Here is a 26,266-nt window from a genome sequence, read left to right on the forward strand (position 1 = left end):
TCTGAGCTATAGTCCCAGCTCTTTTTTGGTTTTTTTTTCCGGTACTGGGAACCGAACTCATGACCTTGTGCTTGTCAGGCAGGCACTGTGCCACTGAGCTAAATCCCCAGCCCCTGCTGTGGTTTATTTGGTTGCTTGGTTGATTGGTTGATTGAGATAAGATTGTGCTATCTAGCCAGCATTACCCTAGACTTCCTGGCAGTCCTGCCTTAGCTTCCTGAGTGCTGGGATCACAGGTGTAGGCCACCAATCTGGCTCCTTGTTCTGTGTATTAATTAACATGTGTCTGTGTGTTTGTGTTGTTCGGGGATGTGCACACTCACAGTTAGTGGGGGGCAGCTGTGTCTCATGGATCTTCTTCTTTAGCTGTGTCCACTCAGGACCCTGCTTGTCTCCAAGAGTCAGAATTCCCTCTTTCTTCAAAGCGCCATTCCTGTTCCCAGGACTTGGACCTGTTTGCATGCCATGGTCTGGAGCCTCACACACCCGCCAGGGATTCTAATCAGGTACGAGGGATCTCCAGGGCCCGGGAGTGGGTGGGGCATTCATTTCCTAGAAGGCCCCCAGTGGCACAGGTTGGAATTTTATAAGATCTTCAGCCAGGGCCCAGGAGGGAGCCAAGGAGTACTGGACGGCTGACCTGTCATTGGGAGGCCTGAGGGAGTGTTTGTGCACCAGGTATCCCTCGTGTGCTTGCACGGGTCCACCTGTGTCCCACCTCAAGGACAGGAACATAAAACGAATACACTCAGATGAGCCTAGAAGTGAAGTGTGACTTGGTGCCTTGTCTGATTGCATTTAAAGCGAGGGGATGGGGAAGATCACCCTGTAGGGAGAAGGAGATATCTAGGGACATCAGCTGCTGAGCCGCCGCTGAGACCCACAGCACACCACCTGTGTCAAGTGTCTCGTGCCATCTTCAGCCTCTGCCGCCCTCCTGTGAACACTGGTGGACTGGGTTGTGCCTGACCCCGAATCTGTGTGGCATTTCAGGAATCCGTGACTTTCCAGGACGTGGCTGTGGACTTTACTGAGAAGGAGTGGCCCCTCCTGGATCACTCTCAGAGGAAGCTGTACAGAGACGTGATGCTGGAGAACTACAGCAACCTGACCTCACTGGGTAAGCCTGGCCTCTGGTCCCCACTTGGCTGGTCTGGAATCAGCGGTTTTGTTCTGAGTAGTCAGGGGTGTGTGGCCCTAGTGAGAACCAGTACAGATGGGCCCACCTTCCTGGTGTCTCCTGGGGGCATTGAGAACTGTTTATCATGTTGACCTTGGAGGTTCTCAGTGAGTGTGAACTTAGGCACAGGTTTCTGAGCTTCAAGAATCCTCACTCTCGGGCTGGGGACGTGGCTCAGTGGTGGGGCACTTGGCCAGCATGCGCAAGGCCCTTGGTTCTATCCCCAGCACCATCACCACCCAAAAAAAAAATCCCCATTCTTTTGGAGGGTAAAAATGCGTGGGAATTCAAGGTTTTGTTTCTTATGAAAGACTTTTTACTGTGTTCCTTAGAAATGTGAGACCATCATTTTGCTGCTCCTAAGTCAAACTTGTCTATCTTCAGAACCCCGAAGACCAAAATGTTGAGCCCAGATTAATGGAAGGGGTTGTCCTCTGCACAGTCCTCCCTCAACATGTGTCTTTCCCCGTGAGTAGGGTATCAGGTTGGAAAACCCAGCCTCATCTCTCACTTGGAGCAAGAAGAGGAGCTGAGGACTGAGGAGAGGGGGACTCAACAAGGGGCTTGCGCAGGTGAGCCAGTGCTATGGTTTATCCCGTGTGTTAAGAGCTGATTGGATCATGAGGTCTCTGACTTCACCAAGTAGATTAATCCACCGATGAATTTATTAGCTAACTGGGCCTGTTGCTTTATGGAGCCTAACTGGATGAAGTAGTCACTGGGAGGGGGCTTTGAAGGGTGTATTCTGTTCCCCTCTCCTTCCACTCTCGCTTTTTCTCTGCTTCCTGGCTGCCAGGAGGTGAGTAGCTTTCTTCCCCCGGGACATTTCTGCCTCGCCACAGGCCTGAAAGCAATTGAGCCAGGTCACCAGTGACTGAAACCTCAAAAATCGTGAGCCAGAATAAACCTTTCCTCCTTTAAGTTGTTTTCCTTGGGTATTTGCTCACAGCGATGGCAAGCTGACCAACACAGTGAGCAGCAGGCAAATAGAAGTGCATTTTGACTTCAGCTCTAGCTAGTGATTGGAGTAGAAGGCATATACCGGCCGAATTCAGTGTTCCTCACAAAATCTGTGAGGGTGGATAACATAGAAAGAAGATCACTTATATGTATTTAGTTCATAGTGGTGAAGTCCTAGCAAGTTCCCCGCCTAGATGAGCCTGGCACATGTCACCATGGCAAGAGCCTGTCTGAGAGGGAGAGGCCCCGTGGTGAGACAGAAAGCCAGAGACCAAGGAAGGGCTGGTCTTTCTGTTTTCATAACAGCCCACTCTTGCGAGGACCGGCTACTTAGGGAGACCAACATTGACCCATCCGAGGCACCACCTCGCTTACCTGACCCCTCCCACCAGACTGCACCACACTGAGGACCAAGCCTCCAACCCATGAACCCCTGGGGGACACATGACCTCCGGACCTTGGCAGGGAGGTACATGAGGCAATTGCCCCCAGGGACATTAGAAAATATGCTCTCTCTTCTGTCCTTTCTTACAAATCCTTCAGTCTGAACTGTGTTTCCACATGGAATCTTTGTTTCATCCTTTTATACGAGAACTTCCTGGTGATACTCCTGTTAGCAGCTTGGTGTGGTGACTCACACCTTTAATCCCAGCACTTGAGAGGCTGAGGCAAGAGGATCACTGAGTTCAAGGCCAGTCTGAACTACATGAGACTCTCAAAAAACAGCAAAAATTTTTTAAAAAATTCTTATCAATGTCAGTCTGAATGGACTTACAGTTTTTCTTCTCCAAGTTTCCAACAGTCATTCTGCTGTCCTGTATGTTTCCCTTTTGCTTTGCTTATCTTTGTGTACAGTTAGTATCTGCAAAAATGCCCACCTGTGTTTTTCCCTGTCATCCCACCATTGTCCTTTTTCCAGCAAGTTAGTATTTTTCCAACTTGTTTCAGATTGGGAAACTCCATCTAAAACCAAGTGGTCAATTCTCATGGAAGATATATTTGGGAAGGAAACGTCCCGTGGTGTGACAATGGTAAGAGTTCCTTAGAATAATTGGGGATTTTCCACGTTACGGGGCACTGGGGCTGTTATAGTTGGAAAACAGCAACAAGGTGTGGTGGTGCAGGCTTGGAATCCCAGCACTGTGGGAACTTGAGGCAGGACTGTGAGTTTGAGCCCAGCCTGGGTGACTTAAGAGTAAAATTGTTAAAGGGGCTGAGGATGTAACTGTGTTCATGGAGGCCCTGGGTTCAGTACCCAGTACCACCCAAGAAAAAGAAAAAAGCACATCAGAACCAGTTATATAGCCTCCCTAAGAGGAAGCATTTTGTAGTTATCCACTGTTCTTGAGTACCGTGGTCCTTGGTACCTGCAGGGAGCTGGTTCCACAGCACACTGCAGATGCCATTATCTGCAAGTGCTCAAGGTCCTTATTTAAAATGGCATGCTTTTATACTGGACCTACGTGTGCTTATAGGCTTTTTAATTATCTCTAGATTGTCTATATAACAATAGCTGTAAATGATATGTAAGTAGTTTTATTGTGCAGGTAATAATCACAAGAACATAAATACATGTTCAGTGCACAATGCAATGATTTTTTTCCTCAAATATTTTGAGACCATTGTTGGTTGGAATCTGGATGCAGAAACCAGAGGGCTAACAGTGTTGTCGATTTGGACAAAATAATAAACCCAGCCTCAGACTTCTTCACTAAGGGTTCTATCCCGTGACTTATCTCAGATACTCAGTGCTGGGGTTCGGTTTGGGGTGTGTCTGTGTGTAGTACTATGGATTGAACCTAGCGCCTTGCACGTGTTAGGCACGTGGTCTGCCACTGAGCTTCATCCCCGGTGCTTTCTTTTAATTTTGAGAGAGTCTTGCCAAGTTCCCAGGCCGTGTTCTCCTGCCTCAGTTTCCTAAGTAGCTGGGATTAACAAGCATGTGTTAACCACAGTTGGCCTCATCTTGGTTTTAAACACTGAGCAAACTGCACAAAAGCTTTAGGACAGGAGCACACATGGAGCCTTACAGAGCAGCGTTCACGTCCTGTTCTCTTTGGTAGAGCTCAGAGGACTTTTCTGGTCCTCATGACATTTCTGGTCAGGGCGCTGTGCTGCTGTTCTTCAGGGTGCAGGGGTCGTGGCTGAGACCCGGAGGGGCCGGGGTAGCTTAGCATGCAGGAAGCCTTGGGGTCAGGCTAGAGGCTGAGCCAGAGAGAAGAGCGCAGTGAAGGTGGGAAGTGCCAGTCAGCTGTCATCTTACAACCCACAGGACAGAGCTCGCCTTGGGGAGAAGTCCGCGGAGTATGAGCGCTTGTTTGAAGTCTTCAGCGTGGGCGCTCACCTCACACAGCAGATGGGAAGGCACGCGGGCAGGAGGCCCTATCCCCGCCACAGCTTCGCGGTGGCCTTCAAAAGCAGGACTCGCCTCTCTCAGCACTTGAGCATGTACGACGGGCGGAAGATGCACGAGTGCCACCAGTGCCAGAAAGCCTTCACCACCAGCGCGTCCCTCACGCGGCACCGGAGGATCCACACCGGGGAGAAGCCCTACGAGTGCCGGGACTGCGGGAAGGCCTTCAACGACCCATCGGCCCTCCGCAGTCACTCGCGAACCCACCTCAAGGAGAAGCCCTTCGACTGCAGCCAGTGCGGCAACGCCTTCCGCACGCTGTCTGCTCTGAAGATCCACATGCGGGTGCACACGGGCGAGCGGCCCTACAAGTGCGACGAGTGCGGCAAGGCCTACGGCCGCAGCTGCCACCTGATCGCGCACAAGCGCACGCACACCGGGGAGCGGCCCTACGAGTGCCAGGACTGCGGCAAGGCCTTCCAGCACCCCTCGCACCTGAAGGAGCACGTGCGCAACCACACCGGGGAGAAGCCCTACGCGTGCACGCTGTGCGGCAAGGCCTTCCGCTGGAAGTCCAACTTCAACCTGCACAAGAAGAACCACACGGTGGAGAAGACCTACGCCTGCAAGGAGTGCGGCAAGGCCTTCGGGGACCTGGTGTCGCGGCGGAAGCACATGAGGAGTCACGTCGTGAAGAAGCCCGTGGAGTGCCGCCAGTGCGGGAAGGCCTTCCGCAACCAGTCCATCCTGAAGACGCACATGAACTCGCACACCGGCGAGAAGCCCTACGGCTGCGACCTGTGCGGGAAGGCCTTCAGCGCCAGCTCTAACCTCACCGCGCACCGGAAGATACACACGCAGGAGCGGCGCTACGAGTGCGCGGCCTGCGGCAAGGTCTTCGGCGACTACCTGTCCCGCAGGAGGCACATGAGCGTGCACCTGGTGAAGAAGCGGGTGGAGTGCCGCCAGTGTGGCAAGGCCTTCCGCAACCAGTCCACCCTCAAGACGCACATGCGGAGCCACACCGGCGAGAAGCCCTACGAGTGTGAGCACTGCGGCAAGGCCTTCAGCATCGGCTCCAACCTCAACGTGCACAGGCGGATCCACACCGGCGAGAAGCCCTACGAGTGCCTGGCCTGCGGGAAGGCCTTCAGCGACCACTCGTCCCTGCGGAGCCACGTGAAAACCCACCGCGGCGAGAAGCTCTTCGCCGCCTCCGTGTGGAAGAGGCTGCAGTGAGCGCTCAGACCAGAAGGAAGCTGCAGAGGTGCGAGGGAGGTGGGAACCCTTCCTGGAGCTGGATGTGGTGGCAAAGGCCTGGGATCCCGGCACTCGGAGGCTGAGACAGGCGGCTTGTGAGTCCGAGGCCAGCCTGGGTTACAACGTGGCAAGATCCTGCGTCAGCCCAGCAAAGTAAAACAAGAGGTGCGTGGAATGTGGAAGTCCAGCTTGTGCGGAGCTTGTAAGAACTGAGCTATTTCACATGGGAGACCTTTTGGAGGAAGAGGATGTGTGTCTGCCCTGGAGTCACCTTGGGGTATATCAGGCTCTTAAACACAGAAGGTTGGGAGAGAAACCCCAGCCCCAGTTGTCAGTAACTTCAGTGGTTCTCACCTTCTGGTCACAGAAGAGAGGGCCTCTGTCAAGAATGGCCGCTGGAAAAGCCTTTCCTGGTCTCCCTGTGTTCGTTCAGCGACATCACCAGAGAAAAATCCAGGAAGTAAGGTTTGTGGGGAATTCTACAAATGCAGGGAGCACACCACGCGCAGCTGTCTGATTTTGTGTGGCTCACAAGCTAATCGTAGTCCTTCTGTTTCCAAAGAGGCAGCACAGGAGAGAGATGGCGTGTGGTCTTTAAAGCCTAGGACGTTAGCTGTTGACCGAAAAGCTTGGCCTGTCCTTGGTCGTAGAATGGCTTTCACCTGGGTTTAGTTTTGCCACCCAAGGGAGATTTGGCAACACAGGAGACAGTTTTGGGTGAAGCACAGGGGAGAGGTGCTACCGCCACATCCCCGGAAAACACCAGAATGGTGCCGAGTTTCCTGCCATCCACAGGAATCCCCCACCCTATGAACTGCGTGCCCTCAAAAATCAGTCTTCCGGAGGAGAACGATCCCAGTTCTTCCTCAGTTACGGTGTGCAGTAACCCTTCCGTGTCTGTGCTTCTTGGGGCCAGTTCTGCTGGGAGAACTTTACTTTAAAAATCCCAGTTCTGCTGGGAGGACTTTACTTTAAAAATCGAAAATCACAAGGTTTTCAGGAAACATGTGAGACTTAGCCTGCTCGTGACTGCTGTGTGGAAAGGATTTCGGCCTCCGTCCCCTCACCTGTGCATGTTTGGATCTCGATGGGAGGGAAACCCTGAGGTGTTCTCCGGAGATCTCCAGACCGCACCTAACAGTCTTCGGTCCCGAAAACAGACCCCAGCGAATAAACTTTTCCCTTTATTTTTGAGATTATGCTCCTCTCGTTAACCCTTAGGCCTCATCATAAAAGGTTTGTATATAATATTTTTACTAGAACTTCATTCTTGACATGTCTTTACTTCCTTTTGGATAACTTCATTGACCGATGGTCTGTTCAGGATTGTGTTTACGTGCTGAGCAATGTGGATATTTCTCAGTACCCGTTACTGCTGTCTGGAATGCATTGTGATCAGAGCATGAAATCTCCATCACCTGGACCTTTCCCTGTGTTTGTAGCCTCCCATGCAGCCAAAGGGGCATAGGCTTCTACCTGTTTCCTGTGCATCTACTGTCATCTTCCATGTCAGAAGAACCCATGTTCTGTTGGGCTAGTAAGGTGTGCTGTTCTGAAGAATCCCTGACAGATTTTCTGGAAGTATCTCCTATCCGTGTCACATAACACTGGTCACGTTGGCAAATAAGCAGTGGTGACTGAGGATTTCTGAGAAAAAGCTCTTGATCAGGGGTCCTCCCTGCCTGGGTTCTTCTCCACATTTTGTTCTTTACTCTTTCCCATGTCTCACCGTGCAAGGACTTTGTCCTTAGTATTACAAGGTCAGCATTGTGACCATGAGGATGAAGGCTTCTAAGAACACTGCTGCAGAGTCACAGTGATTCTGGTCTCCCTTGGCTTCCTGGAGTATCTGCATTAACTCTGGATTTATTACTTCCAGACTTCCTGTTATACAAGAAAAAAATAAAGTGATCACTTGTTAAGGTGCTATGCATATCTCTTTGTGATCCGTTTGCTTTATTTACTGGTGGGAAGAAGGTTCCTCACTTCGCTAGATGCTGCCTAGAATCCTTGCTTCTGAATAATGCTTCTTTAAATTTTTTATTCTGGCACTAGGGATAGAACTTGGGATCCTCTACCACAGAGCTGCATCCTCAGCCCTTTTTTTACTTTACTTTTTTTTTTTGTTTTTGGTTTTTGGGGATAGGATCTTGCTATTTTTCAGGGTGGTCTTGAACTCACTATGTAGCCCAAGCTGGCTTCAAACTCACGGCCACCCTCCTGCTTCAGCCTCTCGAGTGCTGGGATTACAGGTGTTTGCTTCCACAGCTGTCCTTGAAATCACAGTGATCCTCTTGTGTTGACCTCCCAAGTGCTGGGTTTCCAGGTGTGCACTACCACACTTGTCTAAGCACTGGGCTCTTACAGTCTTGCTTTCAAGGGCAGTTGAATCTGCATTTTTAGTCTGCTAAGTCCATACACTTTTACCTGGTTTGGCCTCTAAGGTCTTAATCATGTTTTTATGGCTTTGGGGATTGAACCCAGAAGTTCAGTCACACTAGGCCAGTACTGTACCCTGAGGTACAACACCAGCCCTCTTATTAATTTGTCTGTCTTGTCTATTTACTTATTTTGTTTAGACAGGGTCTCTAAGTTGCCCAGGCTGGTTTCAAGCTTGAGGTCCTCCTGCTTCAATTTCTCGAGTAATTGGAATTACAGGCATGACCCAACACACCTGGGCAAGATCTTAATCGTTTGCCCCAGAAAATCCTTCAGTTTAAGCAACATGAGGTCCACTATGTGTTTTTAGTCCACAGCTAATTTACTGATTTGAGAAAAGCTAATGCTTAAATCAACCCAGTTACTTCTCAAGAATCTAAATAAACAGTCTACTTTTCCCGACAGCAAATTCTGACCTGGGGTCTTAACAGTTACCTCAGCTAACATTTGTGATCATATTTTTTAGTAGTTTTTCTACCTCACTCAAGGAAAGTGCAGATGTGTGGTAACCACTGTTCTTCCTACCTCCTTAGGAAGGCAGTCTTCACCCTTGTGCACTGGAAGGGATGGGTGAGCCTACTAAGCTGGCAACTGGAACAAGAGTGTTGGGCTCACTTGGACTGTCATGCTCACTTGAACTGTTGGGCTCACTTAGGCTCCCGGTTCATTTCATGTCTGAGCTCAGTACATGGTGGACAGGAGCTGGGTCAGGGGCTTCCATGTGGCTACCTGAAGCCTGGGATTCTCCCTGACTACTTGTAGGCTTTGGGTGTGTGCCCAGGGGCAGTGGCACAAGCCCTGAGCAAAAGTGCTGAGTGTCCCCCAGGCTTCAGTTAAAGTTTTCCTGGACTCATTAGTGATAAGTAGCAGTCACTAGTTCTTGCTTAGGGTTAGAAAATAGAATGTGTGCCCTGGAGGTTGGGCCTCAAGGGAAGGGCCACTTTCTCTTTGCATTAAGTGAAATAGGGCTGTTTCTCTAATTAGGAGCCTTGGGAGTTGCGCACAGGGTTCCCTCTGTGGCCAATTCCTTCATCACAGCAGTTGTCAAGGCTAAGACATAATGAGTTTCCACCTAACCTATACTAAGTGGGCCAGGGTTCTCAAATCTGATTGCACTTTCCTGAGTTCTCAGGGTAGACTACCTCTCAGCCTCTCTGGAGGCCCTTCTAATTACACCTTAAACTGGTCTTTCTCTTGTCCTCATGCCTGCAGCCTCTCCAGCAGGGCTCCCTCATGTCTCCTGTGACATTTGGGTAACTTCCAATCCACTCAGGAATGTTTCCCGGGCTGGGGATTTAGCTCAGCGGCAAAAGCGCCTGCCTGGCAAGCATAAGGTCATGAGTTCGGTTCCCGGTACCGGAGAAAAAAAACCAAAAAAAAAAAAAAAAAAGGAATGTTTCCCCTCTGGGGAACCTGCTGTATACAGAGTGAATATCAATCAGTTCACTTCCTTACACTTAAGTTGTGAGAAGATCGGGGTCATTAACATACAGTCCTGTACTCAATGGAATGAAGGTCCAAGGGGAAATGTCAAAACAAAGTAACTATTGTTGGAGTTAATTCATTGCTTCTCAGCCTTTTGGCTAAAATCAGGTGTTGGCGCTAATCCATTCAGGAGGCTCCAAGGAGAGGATGTTCAACCTGAGGCAGTCAGAGGCACGTGAAAGAGGTGAAACACTGATGGAGACCACTAGGAAGAAGCCCTGAGCAGGATTTAAATGAATCAGTTGATTTTTCATGTTTACTTGTGAGCCTGTCCAGGGCCTAGGTTCCTTGTTTGGAGATGGGTGGTGGACTCATAGTAAGTGAACCTCCGTGAGTCACTAATCCCTACAAAGGCCTGTAATGGCAGATGAAATGAGAAAGCCTCAGAGGATAAGACAAGATCACAGCCAAGGATACCTGGATCCAACCTCAACAAGATAAGACTGTAGCCTCAGGCATGTCACTCTTCGTGGATTAATTTAATACCTTATTTGGAGAAGTCCTTGAGTGGTTCCACCCTTTTTGAGTACTCTCCTCCCTTCTGATAACTAAATAAATGTGGGCCACCTAGAGAAGGTCTTGGTCTTAGCCCTAAGAGAATCTCAAATTCTGTGAGAGGGCTTTGATCCTCCTGGAGCCCTGAAATCATTCCATTCGCCTCTTTTTAGTTAGCCTTTGCTGTATACTCATTCGGGAGATTGTGGACCTGATCAGCCCGCAATAACTAAGGGGTATTATTAACCTGATAATACACTAAGTTGTAAGAGGCTTTTATTAAAGAGTATTTAGGAAAAAGCTGGGAAGCTGGGGGTGGTGATGTCTGAACAAAAAATAACTATTAGAGTTAATCCATTCAGGAGGCTCCAGTGAAGGGATATTCAGCCTGAGGCAGTCAGGCACACACAGAGGTGATGGAGCTAAGTTTTTTAAGGCTTTTATTGAGAGTACGGAAAAAGCTGGAGGTAGCAGCACACACTTGTCACCCCAATACTCAGGAGGCTGAGGCAGGATGATTGCTATGAGTTCTAGGCCAGCCTGAGTTCCATAGCAAGACTGTTTCAAACCAAAACAAGCAAACAAGAGTATTTAGGAACAGAATTGAATAATTATGCCACATCAGAATGCACAGGTACACACAGACTGTCAGATTTGTATGAAAAGGAGCACTGTAGTGGGAGATAAAAAGCCAGGCAGAGAAGGTGAGATGGGCTGTATAGCATAGCAACATATGTATCAATAAAGTTGTGCCTCGTAGTGCGGAGATGTGACATATGTGTGTCTAGATGGAAGTGAATTCATCACAGGAATATTAGTGCTCTTATCACACGCAAGAGGCAGTATAACCCTACAGAACTGCTATCACCCGTACATACACTTCTTTCAATACAGAGCAGCAGGGAGTGGTGGTGCCCACCTGTAATCCCCACCATTCAGGAGGCCGAGGTAGAGGTTAGCTATGAGTTTAAGACCAGCCTAGACTACATGATTCAAAACCAGCTGGCACTACAGAGCTACACACTGTATAAAAAAAAAAAAAAAGAATATATATATAGTTACATAGCATGTGATGTGTCCCCCTCAATTTATGTGATTTTTTTTTTGAAAACTTAATTTATGGTACTGAGAATTGAACCCAGGGCCTTCACATTGAGCAACAAAATCCCTAACCCTTTTTATTTTGAGACAGTGCATGGCTCAGTTGCTAAGTTACCTAGGGTGGGCTTGAACTTAGCGATCTTCCTGCCTCAGCCTCCAGGAGTGCTGGGATTCCAGGTGTGCACCACTGTACCCTAGCTCAATCGAAGTGTTAATTGGAGGGCTAGGTGTAGCTTAGTGGTAGAGCTCTTGCCTAGCATTCATGAGGCCCAGCGCCTCAAGAAAAAAAAGGGCGTGATTGATGGGATTCCATTGATACTTGATTTGCAGTTCTGCACAGTTACCAGTACTTCATTGGGGAATGGGTTAAAGCTGATACCTGTTTGTATCAGCTATTGTGTCACATAACAAGCAACCCTAAGGCCACCCAGTTGTTTAGAGTGGCTTGGTAGATGGCTTGGGCTGTGCACAGCAGGAATATTCTTAGTTGGCATCTGGGCTGGGTGCCAGGGAGGGTGGCTGGTTGGTTGCTCTCTACCCCAGGTCGCATCCCTCAGCAATCCAGGCAGGGCCTGTGCACATGTTGCCGGAGGCTTCCAGCAGGCCTCTGGCTCCAGTGCTTTTCAAGGCCCCACGTGTGTCAGAGTTGCTGGCACACAGGCAATCCCGTGGGAGACTCCAGAGGGGTAGGGCACTCAGTTATATGGAAAGAACCTAGAAGGCGATGAAGTGGGGGACATTGCTTTGCATAGTCTGCTGCAAGGCCAGTGTGTTTTTATTGCCAGGAGTCCCAAGTACGAGAGCAGCTTTTTTTTTTGTTTGTTTTTTGGTTTTTGGTTTTTGGTTTTTCTCCGGTACCGGGAACCGAACTCACGACCTTGCGCTTGCCAGGCAGGCGCTTTTGCCGCTGAGCTAAATCCCCAGCCCCGAGAGCAGCTTTAATGAGATAGAGTTGATTTACAAAAAACATGCATTTATTCATTTTTAATTTTTTGTTGCTTCTGTTTTTTGACACAGGGTTTCTCTCTGTAGTTCAGGCTGGCCTCAAACTTGGAAGGATCCTCCTGCCTCAGCCTTCCGAGTGCTAAGATTACAGGCATGCGCCACCACTCTCAGCCCTTGCATGTATTTAAAATACACAATCTGGTATGTGTGAGCCTGTGTGTAGACCCATGAAGCTTTGCCCACAGCCCAGCTATCCCAGCTGGACATGGTGCGTATACCTATAATCTCAGCTACACAGGACACTGAAGCGGGAGGATTTCAAGTTCCAAGCCAGCCAGAGCAATTTAGCAAGATGCTATCTGAAAACAAAAAGAGCTTGAAATGTAGCTCAGTATTACCTGTGCTTAAATCCCCAGTACTGTTGGAGGGGGTGGAGATACTGAGCCTCCCAAATTCGTATGTGCTTGGACTTTTCCTCAGTCCACCAGTGATCTGCTTTTGGGTAGAGGTGGATGACACTGTTCCTAGTGACTTGTTTTCATCCTGGAAGAACTCCAAGCATGTTTTCCTGTAAAGAATCGAAGCCGGATTCCCACCCACTAATTTCCTTTTCCTCCTCCCAAATCCCGAGGCCTTATCACTCCATCATGGTGGAAACGTACTCTGGAGCTGCTCACAGTGGCGGCCCCGTCTTCCATTTCTGTAGGAGATGAGGTGCTACGGAGATGTTAAGGGGCCCTTGTTTCGAGTCCTGAATTGTTTTGGAAACTATAAATAGCCACATAGGCCAATCTGGCGATGGGAATGAAAAAGAATGTGTGCAAGGCAAGGCAATTTGGTTCGCGATCCTGAGAAGGTGATCAGGCAGTTCTTCCAGGAGACAAAAGCCCCTTATTTTATGAGCTTCTAATTCCTTATGGAGCAATTCAGGCCCTAGGAACAAACAGTTCACGTCCAAGTGACCTCAAAAGCCCAAACCTAGCTAATTCCCTTGATTTCTCTTTTCTCCCAGGATATAGTAAACCCAACAAGTATAATCACTCCTGAACGCCCAGGGTAGGCTTCACACCAGGACTACCATTCCCTTCTCAGAGCCACATTTTTACATCTTTTCTGGGTAACGGGCACAGGATGGAGTCCATGGATGGCACCCTACGTGACAGATTGATAGGAGACTTTTTTGTAGAAGTATATGACCCAGAACTGGATTACTCCTATGTGACCCGTACTCCTGTGTGTTCCTGACTCTGGGTCTTCTAGTTTGGAATAGGATTTGTGGTACAGTTAAGTGATAACCCCAGATAGAGTTGGACTTAATCAGTAGGTGGGATGAGTGGTTGGGGGTTAGGGTTAGGGTTATTGGGGGTTGGACTGAGCCGTAGTTATGGAAATGTGTTCCTTAGTCCTTTATCTGATAAAAGGAATCTCAAATTCTATGCTTCACAGACTTAAGACCTAAGAAGTGTAGAACTCCTCTGAGCACAGAGGTCAACACAAGGGAAGATGGCATGTCTCTCCCCAAAACAATCTGCTGGGAGGGGAATTGGTAGGACAGGTTTGTTTCCGGTATCAGACCTTGGAAACCTTCAGACAACATATCGACAGATCAATTTCTGTCTATCATTATGTGCAGCTCTCTTCGCTTTTTCAAAATAGAGGTAGCAGTGCTCGTCACATGGAGTGACATGAAGATTAACTGAGTTAACCCACATGAAATGTGTAACTGGCGGCTGGACGCACTGAAGATGAGACAGATACTCAGTTTAGCAAATACTTAGAGAGACTCTTCCACAGACTACACATTGGAGATAAAAGGAGACATCAAGATGCAACAAGGTTTCTGTCTGGAGTTTTGAGACCACTGAAAATGTTCATCTGTGTATTTAATGTGTGAGTTTTGTCATTTATTCCAGACATAAGCCCTTTGGTGTGCAAGGACTTTGGACTACAGGCCAGTATCTTCGTTCCACTCTGGGGTCCTCCCCTTACTTGGTCTATGTTTCTCTTTCCTTTACTCTTCTGGTTCCTGATAGGTCACTGGTTCTCATAGAGGGAGAGTTTGCCCAAAGGGGCATTCGGCAATGTCTAGAGCCATTTGAGGTGGTAGTTACTTAAGCGGCGGGAGAGGAGGTTGCTAGTGGCATCTACTGAAGCTACAGATGCTGCTAAATGTTTTACAGTTCATAGAGGGTGGTCTGCACCAGAAATGAATTATGTGGCTTCAAACATCAATAGCACCCAAGTTCAGAACCCCTGTGGTAGCATAGCAGTTTCTGGTTCAGGAATTAAGGGAGATGGAAAGCACCCAGCTCCTGCTCTAAGCACTTCAGAACGGTCATCCTGTGGACGTGCCTGCTGTTTGCCCAGGTCACCAAGACCAAGCGCTCCACACAGTGATGGGAAGGTGAAACCTCCCCCCACTGAACTAAGCCTTTTTCCCTAGGAACAATCTGTGCCTCACCCTCAGATACCTGCTGGAGAAGAAGGCAGCTGGGCAGAACTTTCAAGGGAGCGGTATCTTGCCTCCAAGTAAATGAATAAATTCTATGTTCATAAATATGTCATGCACTGCTTACTCTGAATTACTTTATCAGATACTTCACACTGACTTTCTGTAATCACTCCATCACTCATTCACAAATGCACAGTCTGAGGCTGCTTAGAGACAGAGAATAAATGTCCTACTTAAGGGCAGAGATAGGACTCAGACATTGAAACCTGTCCTAGTCTAAATCCAGTGCTAAGACGGCTCGCCAGTCCTCAAGCCAACCCAAGGCAGATTGTAGTTTTGCACTCACTGTGCAGGAGCACCTGCCAATGGAGCCGAATCACCTGTAAAGGATGTTTTGTCCTCTCAGCTCTCTGTTGTAGGGGAGGCCATACTTGTCCATCTCCCGGTCCTATCCTTAGTTCTCTACTGGACTCCGTGGATCTCACCTCCAGCCTGCAGTTCTCCTAGGACTCTGGCGAGGGCCAAGCCCAGCACAGGGCATCTCGCATAGATGGCTTCCTGGATGCCCAGAGTCAAGACTATCAGGATACACTCGGCCCTATCCAACATGATCAGCCATACTAGTCAGTTTTTCCAACTTCATTCTGCTGCTGCCATACCCCTCCTTGCTCCTCACCCCATGACAGTGCAAACTATTAAAGGAAAATAACTGTTGGAGGACAGAAGGATTCCTGGCTGGCTGAGTGCAATCGCTAGAAGTTCATGCACTTGACCCCGATGTTCCTTATGATCTTGAGATAGCTGGTCTTGATATTGAGTGCCATACCAGTAGTGTTCTGCGCTCTTTTATGTGTAACATTTAATCTTCTCTAGAACTCCTCAGGAGAGGCGTTGCCATCCTTATTACACACAAGGGCATAGAGGCACAGAGAAATTAAGTAACTTGCCCAAGATTGCACTATTAGGAAATGACAGAGATTTGAACTCAGAGCCTCCTTGAACTTTATACTCTGTTGCCCCTCAAATACGAATTCCATGAGAACTGGGATGTGTGGGAGGGTAGGGGCAAGGTCTCTCCAAAGAGTTGACAGTTTTTGTTTGAACACTAACTTCTGAGAAGTAGCCAGATGTGAGGAATGTGGGGCTAAGCAAGAAAGGTAGCAAGTGGATTGCACTGTAGGTCCTTAATGCTTGGCTGGTACAGATTGACAAAGACCGGAGTTTCCTTTCTCTTAAAGTAGACTAAGTGGATTGCACTGTAGGTCCTTAATGCTTGGCTGGTACAGATTGACAAAGACCGGAGTTTCCTTTCTCTTAAAGTAGACTAAAGTGGGTTTCCTGAGGAAGATTTTTTTAATGAAAGCACCCATTTATCTATCTATCTATCTATCTATCTATCTGTCTATTTTATGTGGTTCTGTGTATCCAACCTAGGGTCTTGTACATGCTAGCCAAGGACTCTACCACTGAGTTACACTTCCAGACCTATAACAAACACCAAAGCAAAATTCATAAGTAAAATTTTACAGGGAAAGAGGGAAGTCAATCTAAGACAGTCCAGGTAACATACTTCCTATATGGAGACCAGGAAAAGTTTAGAACATAACCAAGAGGCAGCAATGTGCAAATACATGTTACTCTTGTCCTAGCTTCTCCCTTGTTATAGTCTTTGATTTGTTTTCTCTTCCCTTGATGGTTGTAAGAGTCTATCTTTCAAATAGTCTATTTTTCAAAGTCTAGGTACTGCTTGGATATTATTTTCCTTAGTAGGTGGTGAACCTTTAAATTTTTTTTGTGTGTGTGCTGCTGGGAATTGAACTCAGGGCCTTGCACGAGCTAGGCAAACACTCTACCACTGAGTGACACCCTCCAGGTGCTAATGAGCCTTTCGATATGTTACTTGTTTATGTTCAGTTCCAGGATAGTTTCTTCTAGTTGTTTCATGAATGGTATTTCTTTTTTTGTCTTCAGATTACAAAGGAATTTAGTGCAGAAATAAAGTAGTCATCAGAAGTCTGGATTTCTTTTGTTTGTCCTTAATTTCCATTATCTCACTGAGAACAAACTCCTGTACTGAAAAAGTCTCCTCAGAGCCCCCTTCAACTCCTTGTTCCTAAGGCTATAGATGAAGGGGTTCAGCATGGGGGCGACTACAGTGTACATTACTGAGGCTACTGAGCCCTCTCTGGAGGCATGGGCTGTTCCAGAAGTAAGGTAAACCCCAAGGCCTGTGCCATAGAACAAGGAGACAACTGAGAGGTGAGACCCACAGGTGGAGAAGGCTTTGCATTTCCCTCCAGGAGATGAGATTCTCATGATAGAGGTAACAATTCTAGAATAAGAATAAAGAATCCCAGACAGCGGGATAATACCCAGTAGGCCAGTTACACAGTATAGCAGAAGATCATTGGCAAAGGTGTCTGAGCAGGCGAGCTTGAGGATCTGAGCCAGTTCACAGAAGAAGTGGGGGATTTCAGTTTCTTTGCAGAAGGATACTCTCAAAGCCATCAAACTTTGCAACAAAGAATATGTCAGGCAGATCAGCCAAGAAAGCAGAAGTAGAAGGCCACAAAACCGCGGGTTCATGATGACCATGTAGCGCAGCGGGTGACAGATCGCCACAAGCCGGTCGTAGGCCATCACAGTCAGTAGCAAACTATCCAGCCCAGAAAAAATCATGAAAAAGTACATCTGTGTAAAGCAGCCTTCATAGGTAATGGCTTTATTCTGTGCCTGGATGTTCACCAGCATGTTTGGGACCGTGGTGGAGGTGAAGCAGATGTCCACAAAGGACAGGTTGGAGAGGAAGAAGTACATGGGGGTGTGGAGGCGGGAGTCAGAGCTGACGGCCAGGATGATGAGCAGGTTTCCTGTAACACAGACCAGGTACATGGCCAGGAACAGGCCACACAGAAGGGGCTGCAGGCCCTTCTCTTCTGAAAGTCCCAGAAGAAGGAAATTTGAAACAGCTGTCTGATTCTCCGGTTCCATGTAACTCTATGAAATTGCCTGGAAGGAGGCAAGCACGGTTAAAGCAAGAATGTGCCATGCCCTTCAAACCCACTTACTCATGGACCCTTATGTCTTATCTAAATGTTTTTGTTTTCTTTAGGTGACCATGATCTCTGTCTTCCGTGTGTCTAACACTATTGCCTAGATAATACTTTATCTTTAAAATGATCATTCTATATTATGCAAGAGGGTCTCTTACGCATCATTCTAACTTGTGGCTGTTCCCCATTTCTGAGGTATAATTCCTGAGCGGATGAATGTCTCCCCTCTGATTGTAGCCATGATCTCCTCAAGTCCGGGGTAGGCAGGGGAGAGGGGAGAGGTTGGAAAAATGATTGTTTTGTGTGGTGCTGGGGGAGGTGGACCCGGGGGCCTCATGAATGCTTAGCAAATGCTGAGCTACTCTCCAGCCCCTTAATAATGTCTTATTGTCCTCATGCTATTTACCAGTGACATGAAACGGATGACCTTTTGTCTCAAGTTTGATTCAGAAGATACTGTACAAAAGTATTGTAGAAATCACTCCATTGTTATGGGAACTTCTTCAGTCCTGTCCCAATTTACCCCTCTAGACTGCCCTCAGAAGCCCCGTGGGCCATACCCCGACTGTACAGGTGACCACTAGAGGTCAGACTGCCCTCTGAAGCAAAGGCCTCAGAGCTCAGACCCCTCCTACCAGCTGGTCCAACAGGAATGAGAGGGCCCGGGGCATACTCTGTCTTCTCCCTCTGGCCAGACTGTTATCTTCAAGGAGGAGTCCCACATAATCATGACTGCACAGGAAAAAGTAAACAGCCTATTGCTGGACACAGGTGCAAGTCTCTCAGTCCTTCTTTTCAATCCTGGCCTTCCTTCCAGCCGTCACACCTCAGTGAAAGGAGTCACTGATGAGGAGGTAATCCGCTATTTTTCACACCCCTTAGGCTGTAACTACTTGTTAGATCTTTCTTGCATATCTTTGTTTTCCTGAGAAACCACTTTGAAGATACCAACATGTATTGCAGCAGCCATTGATGATTTCCTACCAATCTGCCCATAACTCTGTAATGTTTCTATTGTTCCTATGCTATTTCATAAATGGATGTATGTTTATTACTATGTGTTTTCAGCAACAATCATTGAGAATAGTCAATGATCATTTAATTGATCCCTTATGTATAGCTCTATTTGTTTTCCCTAGCAACCACTTTGAAGAAACCAAAGTATAGTATAACAACCACTGATGATTTCCTACAATTTTTGTCTGTAACTCACTATTATTTGTCTATTTGTTTTCCTGAGAAGCTATCTTGAAGATACCAATAGGTAAAATAACAACCATTGATATTGTCCTATCCCTTTGTCTGTAATTTGGTAAATCCCCCTATTACTATGATATCCTTCTTTTACCCTTTTAAATAAATAAAAAAAAATTTACCCCTCTACCTCCATCCTGACGCTCTGTATGTCCACAACATTTCTCAATTTGAAAGACCAGCTCAGAATTCCCAATGGGATTCTAATTGTGCTCTGCACCTGTGTGTGGTAGTTCTTAAATTTATGTAAGTTGAGGCCACTCTACCTTTTCTATTTTCCTGTCATATTTCAAGTACTGGGTTCCACATCTATGGATTCAGCCAACTATGAATCAAACAGATTTGAAAAGTTGTCTGTATTGAGTGTATACATGTACAGATGTTTATCGGTCATTGTCCCCTCAAAAATTCAGCAGAACAACTATTTACATATGACTTGCTCTGTATTAGTATTACAAATCATCTAGGGATGATCTGAAGTATATTGGAGGGTGTGCCTAGGTTGTATGCAAATATTTTACCATTTTATATAAGGGACTCTAATACCCACGCATTTTGGTGGATCCTGGATGAGTCTCCTGCAGATACTTAGGAATGACTGTAACTAACGTGTTGAATGAATATTTGTTGAATGAATAAGGGAAGAAATTTTCCAGGTGGGGTAACTAACTCCCTGTTATAAAATCCCATTGGTCAGGGCCTGGGGTGTGGCTTATTTGTAGGGTATACGCTTAGCATGTTCAATCCCTGGCAGAGCATATGCAAGGCCCTGGGTTCAGTTCCCAGCACCAAAAAACAAAAACAAAAACATTTACTATTAGTTTGGGTCTGGGATTTAAATCCAGGGATGAGTTTACCATTGAGTTACAGCCCTAGTCCCAGAGACACCATTTATCAGGAAGGTTTTGCAGTCGACCGTGAAGAGCATGAAAGCCATTTACTTTTTTTTTTTTTTTTGGTAGCGGGAATCAAACTCAGGACCTTGTGCTTGCCAAGCAGGCAGTGTGCTGCTGAGCCACATCCCTGGCCCCATTACTTTTTAATTTATTTTCTCCATTAGAAAAATCACCTTGAGGGTGGGTGGTAGAGCTCAGTGGTACAGAACTAGCCTAACATGCACAAGACCCTGGTTTTAATCCCCACCACTACAAAATTAATCAATCAATCTTAATTTCTGCTTGAATATTAGATCTGTCCCAGAGGCAGTGATCCTTAATTTTATATATATGTTACAGAAGAGAATGTATCATCCTTTGAGCTGAAATATGTTTCATTTTATGTATTTGTTTATTTATTTATTTTGGCACCAGGAATCGAACTCAGGGCCTTCCGCTTACCAGGCAGGTGCTTGTGCCACTGAGCTATATCCCCTGCCCTTATATGTTTCATTTTTAACTTACATGATCTTAGCTCCTCTCTCTGGAGATCATTTCTGTCTGCTGTGATGGTCTTTACATACTTGGAGACATATAAATGATTGTCTGCGTTTCATCATTTATTTACTCCACAGTTATTTGAGTGCCCACTGGATGCCAGACCCCAGATTAGGACCAAGACTAGAAAAATATACACTCTGTCTTCCTGGACCCTTAAGTATCATAGAAATGTTGCTTGTAGCCAGGTGTGGTGGTGCACATCTGTAATCCCAGCACTCTCAAGGCTGAGGCACAAGGATTGCTGAGTTTGAGGCCAGCCTGAGCTATGTGGTGAATTCACCATTAGCTTGGACTACATAGCAAGACCCTGTTTCAAAAAACCAAACTAAAAAAGGAAATTTTGCTGTTTTGTTTTTGTTTTTACATTGTAATTATTAATGTGAATTTGTGTTTTCATACACATCAATGGATTATGAATGGATTTCACTGTGACAATTTCCTGCATGCAAATTTCATGCTTCGATCATATCCACCCTCCTTCCTGCTCTGTTTTATCTTCCCCTTCCCTCCCTCCGATCTGGTTCTCTTCCCTTTCCTCATTGCCCTCTGTCCTTTCTCTTCACTTTCCCCCAGCTTCCACAAATGAAAGAGAACACCTGATGCTTGTCTTCCTGTACCTGGCTTAACACGATGATCTCCATTTCCATGCATTTTCCTTCCAAGGAAGGACTGAATTTAGGAAACAATAAAACTCTGTTGTGTATATATGCACCAGATTTTCATTTTCTAGCCATACAGGGAAATGCAAATCAAAACTACGCTGAGATTCCTCTCACCCTAATTTGTCTATAGGCGAATCAAACACACAAACTTATATATCACATACTTCCTCTTACCTGAGAAGCCCAAAATAGAAATAAAGAGCAAACTAAAAGATAGATAATAGAAAGTAGGGAGACAGGTCTTTCTCAAATGGGAAAGGGATCAAAAGACAGAGGGAAGCGTTGGAAGGAGGGGAAGAAGATGAAAAAAGGAATCACCGTGTGTTATGTACACACACAAACTCCACACAAGAAGTGTAAACACAATGTACTGCACACATGTATTGATAATATCCATCAATCAACTGAAAAACAGCATACGGGTGAAAATGTGCTGTTGATGGGAATATAAACCAGTACAGCCACTATGCCAGTCAGTACAAGGTTTCCTCGAAAACCTGAAGATAGGATTACCATGCAATCTAGTTACACCCCTCCTGGAAGATACTGGAGGGAGGTGAACTCAGTGTACGAAAGAGGTATCTGCGTACCATGTTTGTTGTAGCACAAGCCACAACAGCTCAAACTGGAAGCATCCTATGTGAACAGACATAGAAAAATGTTGCTGCTTTTCACTCCTCTGCAGTAATTACTCTGGTTAGGGTACTGAGGATCCACTTGAGGAATATGGCCCACCTGCCCTTCCTTCTGCCCTCCCTTCTCTTTCCTGCTATTTCCTTTCCTATCTTTCCATTCCCTTGTCTTCTCATTTTTTCAATACTTGATTGAACGCAGAGATTTCATACTAAGCTATATCCTACCTCCTTTGTGTTTAGTGTTTAATATGAGACAGAGTCTCCCTAAGGTTCTAAATTGCCTAAGCTGGACTTAATGTTTCTCGTGTCTCAGCCTCCCAAAGTGCTGGGATTACTGCATGTGCCATCATGACTGACCTATTTTTTAAAAAATTTTGAGACAGGAGCTTTCTAAATTGCCCAGTGCCTCCTGCCTCAGTCCCCCAAGTACCTGGGATTTCAGGCATGTGCCACCACTATTGGTGAGCCATGTGATTTTTAAATGCGTTAGGAACACTAACTGGTCAACCCCAAGAAATAAGGTATTAACTCTGTTGAAAAGCATGAACTATGTAACATCTTATAATTTTAGGGCCATCCATGCAATTTCATAGCTCTGGTCTTTTGTACTAACAGCTCTCCTCACCCGGCATCCTCTTTCTCCCTTATTCATCTGAAATAGTTCCATCCTTCTTTCCACACTTTATCTTACGTCTTTGTTGATATTTCCGGGCAGTGAGAACCACTCAGTCTTTGGCCTCCCCTGGACCACACACGGAGCAGGCTCTTACACTGCATGCTTGAATCTGTGTCTGGATTTTCTCATCTTCTCAGGAAAGCAAGACATCAGCACTACCTCTATGTGCAGGGCATAGCTCAGTGTTAGCCTGGAGGACATGCTCTGTAGATGTGGGAATGTCTCCTCGTTCAGTTCAGCAGAGAGAGTATAATAAGGGAGGTACCTACACTCTGAGAGACAGAGTAAAAGCAAACAGACCGGGAGGTGGAGATAAGAAAGCAAAGCACAGAGGGGCTCAGGGTGTCCTGTCCAAAGCCAGGAACTTTTATTTCATCTCTATTTTCCCTCTGTCCACAACCTGCCTGTGCATACATAAAAAGCTTTGGGCCCCTCTTACCTTTTGCCACAGCACTCTTTGTACAAAGCTAAGGCATCACGATGACATTTCTGAAGACTGAGCCTATTGTCTTTGCTCCTCCCAAAGGTCACAAGGAACAGCTCTGGATGCCCACAGGGCGGGGACTAAGCTAAGCACAGGGACCCAGGAGCAGGCCAACACCTGGAGTGGCGCAAGGCATTTCCCTCTGGCCTGGGATAAATGAGCTGGGGGCAACAAGCACAAGGGGGATCATTGTGAAGAGCAAGCATCTTATTTCTCATTAAATTAATTGCTTTCTTGATAATCTGTTTCTGGAGCATTTCCCTCTTGGGGGTCATGCAGTCATGTATTCTGCTGTGTTTAGACCCTGGGGACAGAGGTAGAACCATGTATCAGATCCATTTCCTTCATCTCCTCCAGTCCCACATGCCAGCACTCACTGTTTTTTAAATTTTTTTTTTTTATTTTAAAGAGAATACAAAATAAAAAACATTAAAAATGATGCAGAATTTCAAAACAATATGATAGGAAATCAGCAATAGTTGTTATACTGCATATTCTTATTTTCAAAGTGGTTGTTCAGATTACCAGATATAGGCATGCAAAATTGATAAAAAAATTAAACATTAACTATTTCTTTCAATAAACCAATAGAAATTAGTAGTATAATTATCTTAGCTATCGTGTGTGTGTGTGTGTGTGTGTGTGTATTCTTTTTTTCCTTATTTTCTCTTTTCCTTCATCCAAGTTCTTCTTTCCTTTTGAACTGCTTCTTTCCCTTTCACTATATTTATTGTACCTTTTGAATTTTATTCACTCTTTCAGTTTCTTACACTAGGGAGACAATACAATGTTTACACACGTGGGTCTGATTTATTTCATTTATGAGTATGGTCTCTAGTTGCATCCGTTTACCTATAAAAGTCTCAAGTTTATCTTTCTTTATGGCTGAGTGGTACCTCCATCGTATAAAAATACCACATCTTTTTTATCTATTCCTCAGTTGATGGGCATTTGGGTTGTTTCCAAGATTTAGCTATAACAAATTGCACTGCTATAAACATGGGTACACATATATCGCTGTGGCATGATGTTTTCAGTTCTGGAAAAATACCCAGAGGAGAAAATCTAGATTGAATGGGACCTCTAATCCTAGTTTTTGAGGAATCTCCACACTGATTTCCACAGTGGTTGCACCAGTCTACACAACCACCAACAGAGGAGAAGAATTCCTTTTCCCTACAGCCCCTCCAGCATTTGTTATTGGTTGATTTCTTTTTTCTTTTTTCTTTTTTTTTTTTTCCTGTATGGGGAATCAAATTCATGACCTTGCACTTGCCAGGCAGGCGCTGTGCCGCTGAGCTAAATCCCCAGCCCCTTGGTTGATTTCTTGATGATAGCCATTCTTCCTTTTGAACAACCTATCTCAGTGTTGTTTTAACTTGCATTTCTTGAATGACCAATGATGTTGAACATTTTCTCATATATTTATTTGCATTTGTATTTCTTCATCTGAGAAGTGTGTATTCATCTCAGATGCCCATTTTTGATTGAGTCTTTGAATTTGAGGGGCTTGATTTTTAAAAATTCTCTATATGTTCTAGACAGAAGTCCTTTGTCTGAGGGTCAGCTGGCTAAATTTTTTTCCCAATTCATGGGTTTTCTTTTTATGTTGTTGGTGATTTTTTTTGATATGCAAAAACTTTTCAATAAGGTGAGATCCCAGTTGTTGATTCTTTGAAGTATTTCCTGTGCAGTTTGGTTTTTGTTCATAAACTGTCTGCCTACCCCTATGTCTTCAGGGTTTCACAGACCCAAGGATCAATGGAACAGATTAGAAGATGCAGACACAACTACAAACATATTCAACCACCTTATCTTTGACAAAGGGGCCAAACATGTTCCTTTGAAGAAAGATAACCTCTTTAATCAATGGTGCTGGAAAAACTGGCCCTCCACATGCTGAAGACTAAAACTAGACCCATGTCTATCACTATGCATTAAACTAAAGTCAAAATCGATCAAAGATATAAATATTAAAGCAGAAACATTAAATCTACTGGAAGAGAAAGTAGGTAGAAATCACTAGTTGTGTTGCTTTTTTTTTGTTTGTTTTTTGTTTTTTTTCCCCGGTACCGGCAATCGAACTCATGACCTTGCGCTTGCCAGGCAGGCACTGTGCCACTGAGCTAAATCCCCAGCCCCCGCTTTTGTGTGTGTGTGTGTGTGTGTGTGTGTGTGTGTGTGTGTGTCTTTCTAACACAATTCTTCTATTGGATGTGGACCCACAGGACCCAGGACCCAGTTTCCATTCAGGAACATCTTTCTTCTCTCCAGTTTCTTTACTAAATTTAAGCTTTAAGATATACCATTGCTCAAGGCTTGCTTAGTGTCCAGAGCCTAAAGAGATTTCTAAAAAAATTCTGAAAGAAGAAATATGTTTATACTACCATATCAAATGATATATTTTTCTCTAAGAGCAACTATAAGATTAACACAGAATAAATGATAGAAGTTAAATACTCTATAAATAATAAGGGAATCAAAGAGTGAGAACAACCCTGGGCTAAATTGTTAGTTCCACACACACGCAAAAAAAGTGAGGGCAGACTCCCCTGAATGTTGAGGTTTTTTTTTTATGGAAAAGAGGTAAAACAAAATTTTATAACAAGATAGTAGGAGAATAACAATAGCTAATACATTACATGCTGCTATCTTTAAAGTAGTTTCTCAGGGTACAAAACATGGGCATAAAAATTTCTTCAATCAATATTAGCACAAACCTTCCCTTTTAATGAACAAAGAGATACTAGTAGTATAACTGATTGATATTTTTTCTTTTTCCCCCACTGTCCCTTCCCTTTTCATCCAGCATAGTTCCTTTTTCCTTTTGACCACTTCTTTTCATTCCACAATATCTATTGTATATTTTAGATCTTATTTTACTCTTTCAGTGTCTCACACCAGGGAGCCAATATGATGTTTACCTTTCTTTTCCATGACGTAAGAAAAATTAGTAGTAAACTATCTTAACAACACATATAAAATGTATATTTTATATATATGATATGTGATTTATATATCATATTTATATATAATATCACATACTTTATATCTATATCTCTATATATTTGCTTTTCCCTTCTTTTCTCCTTTCCCACATCCCAGTTTATTTTGCCTTATGAACAATTTCTTGCCATTTTACAATATCTATTGTACATTTTGGATCTTATTTACTCTTTCAGCTTCTCACACTAGGCAGTCAGATGTTTATACATGTGTGTCTGGTTTATTTCACTTATGATTATGGTCTCAAGTTGCATCCATCTGCATATAAAAGTCTCAAGTTTATTCTTCTTTATGGCTGAGTAATACTCCATTGTATAAAAAACTGCATCTTTTTTTATCCATTCTTCAGTGGATGGGCATTTGGGTTGCTTCCATGATTTAGCTATTACA

At 45.3% G+C, this 26,266-nt stretch overlaps 2 protein-coding genes across 2 annotated transcripts in view; one reads left to right on the plus strand and one right to left on the minus strand.

Moving 5' to 3' along the window:
• Nucleotides 1-7,688, plus strand: part of LOC102015326 (zinc finger protein 317) — an 8,507-nt gene extending 819 nt beyond the window's left edge. The window contains 6 exon segments of the mRNA XM_005405549.2: nucleotides 367-506; nucleotides 994-1,120; nucleotides 1,657-1,752; nucleotides 3,089-3,171; nucleotides 4,413-5,690; nucleotides 5,692-7,688. Of these exon segments, the coding sequence (XP_005405606.2) occupies nucleotides 367-506; nucleotides 994-1,120; nucleotides 1,657-1,752; nucleotides 3,089-3,171; nucleotides 4,413-5,690; nucleotides 5,692-5,910 (1,943 nt within the window). The 3' untranslated portion in view covers nucleotides 5,911-7,688.
• An 8,305-nt stretch (nucleotides 7,689-15,993) lies between these two features.
• Nucleotides 15,994-26,266, minus strand: part of LOC102016068 (olfactory receptor 7D4-like) — a 68,284-nt gene continuing 58,011 nt past the window's right edge. Inside the window, exon 2 of the mRNA XM_005405550.2 lies at nucleotides 15,994-17,679. Within this exon, the coding sequence (XP_005405607.1) occupies nucleotides 16,717-17,661 (945 nt within the window). The 5' untranslated portion in view covers nucleotides 17,662-17,679 and the 3' untranslated portion in view covers nucleotides 15,994-16,716. The remainder of the gene's footprint in view (nucleotides 17,680-26,266) is intronic.

Source organism: Chinchilla lanigera, unplaced genomic scaffold, assembly GCF_000276665.1.
Source record: "Chinchilla lanigera isolate Chin_1 unplaced genomic scaffold, ChiLan1.0 scaffold00094, whole genome shotgun sequence".
NCBI lineage: Eukaryota > Metazoa > Chordata > Mammalia > Rodentia > Chinchillidae > Chinchilla > Chinchilla lanigera.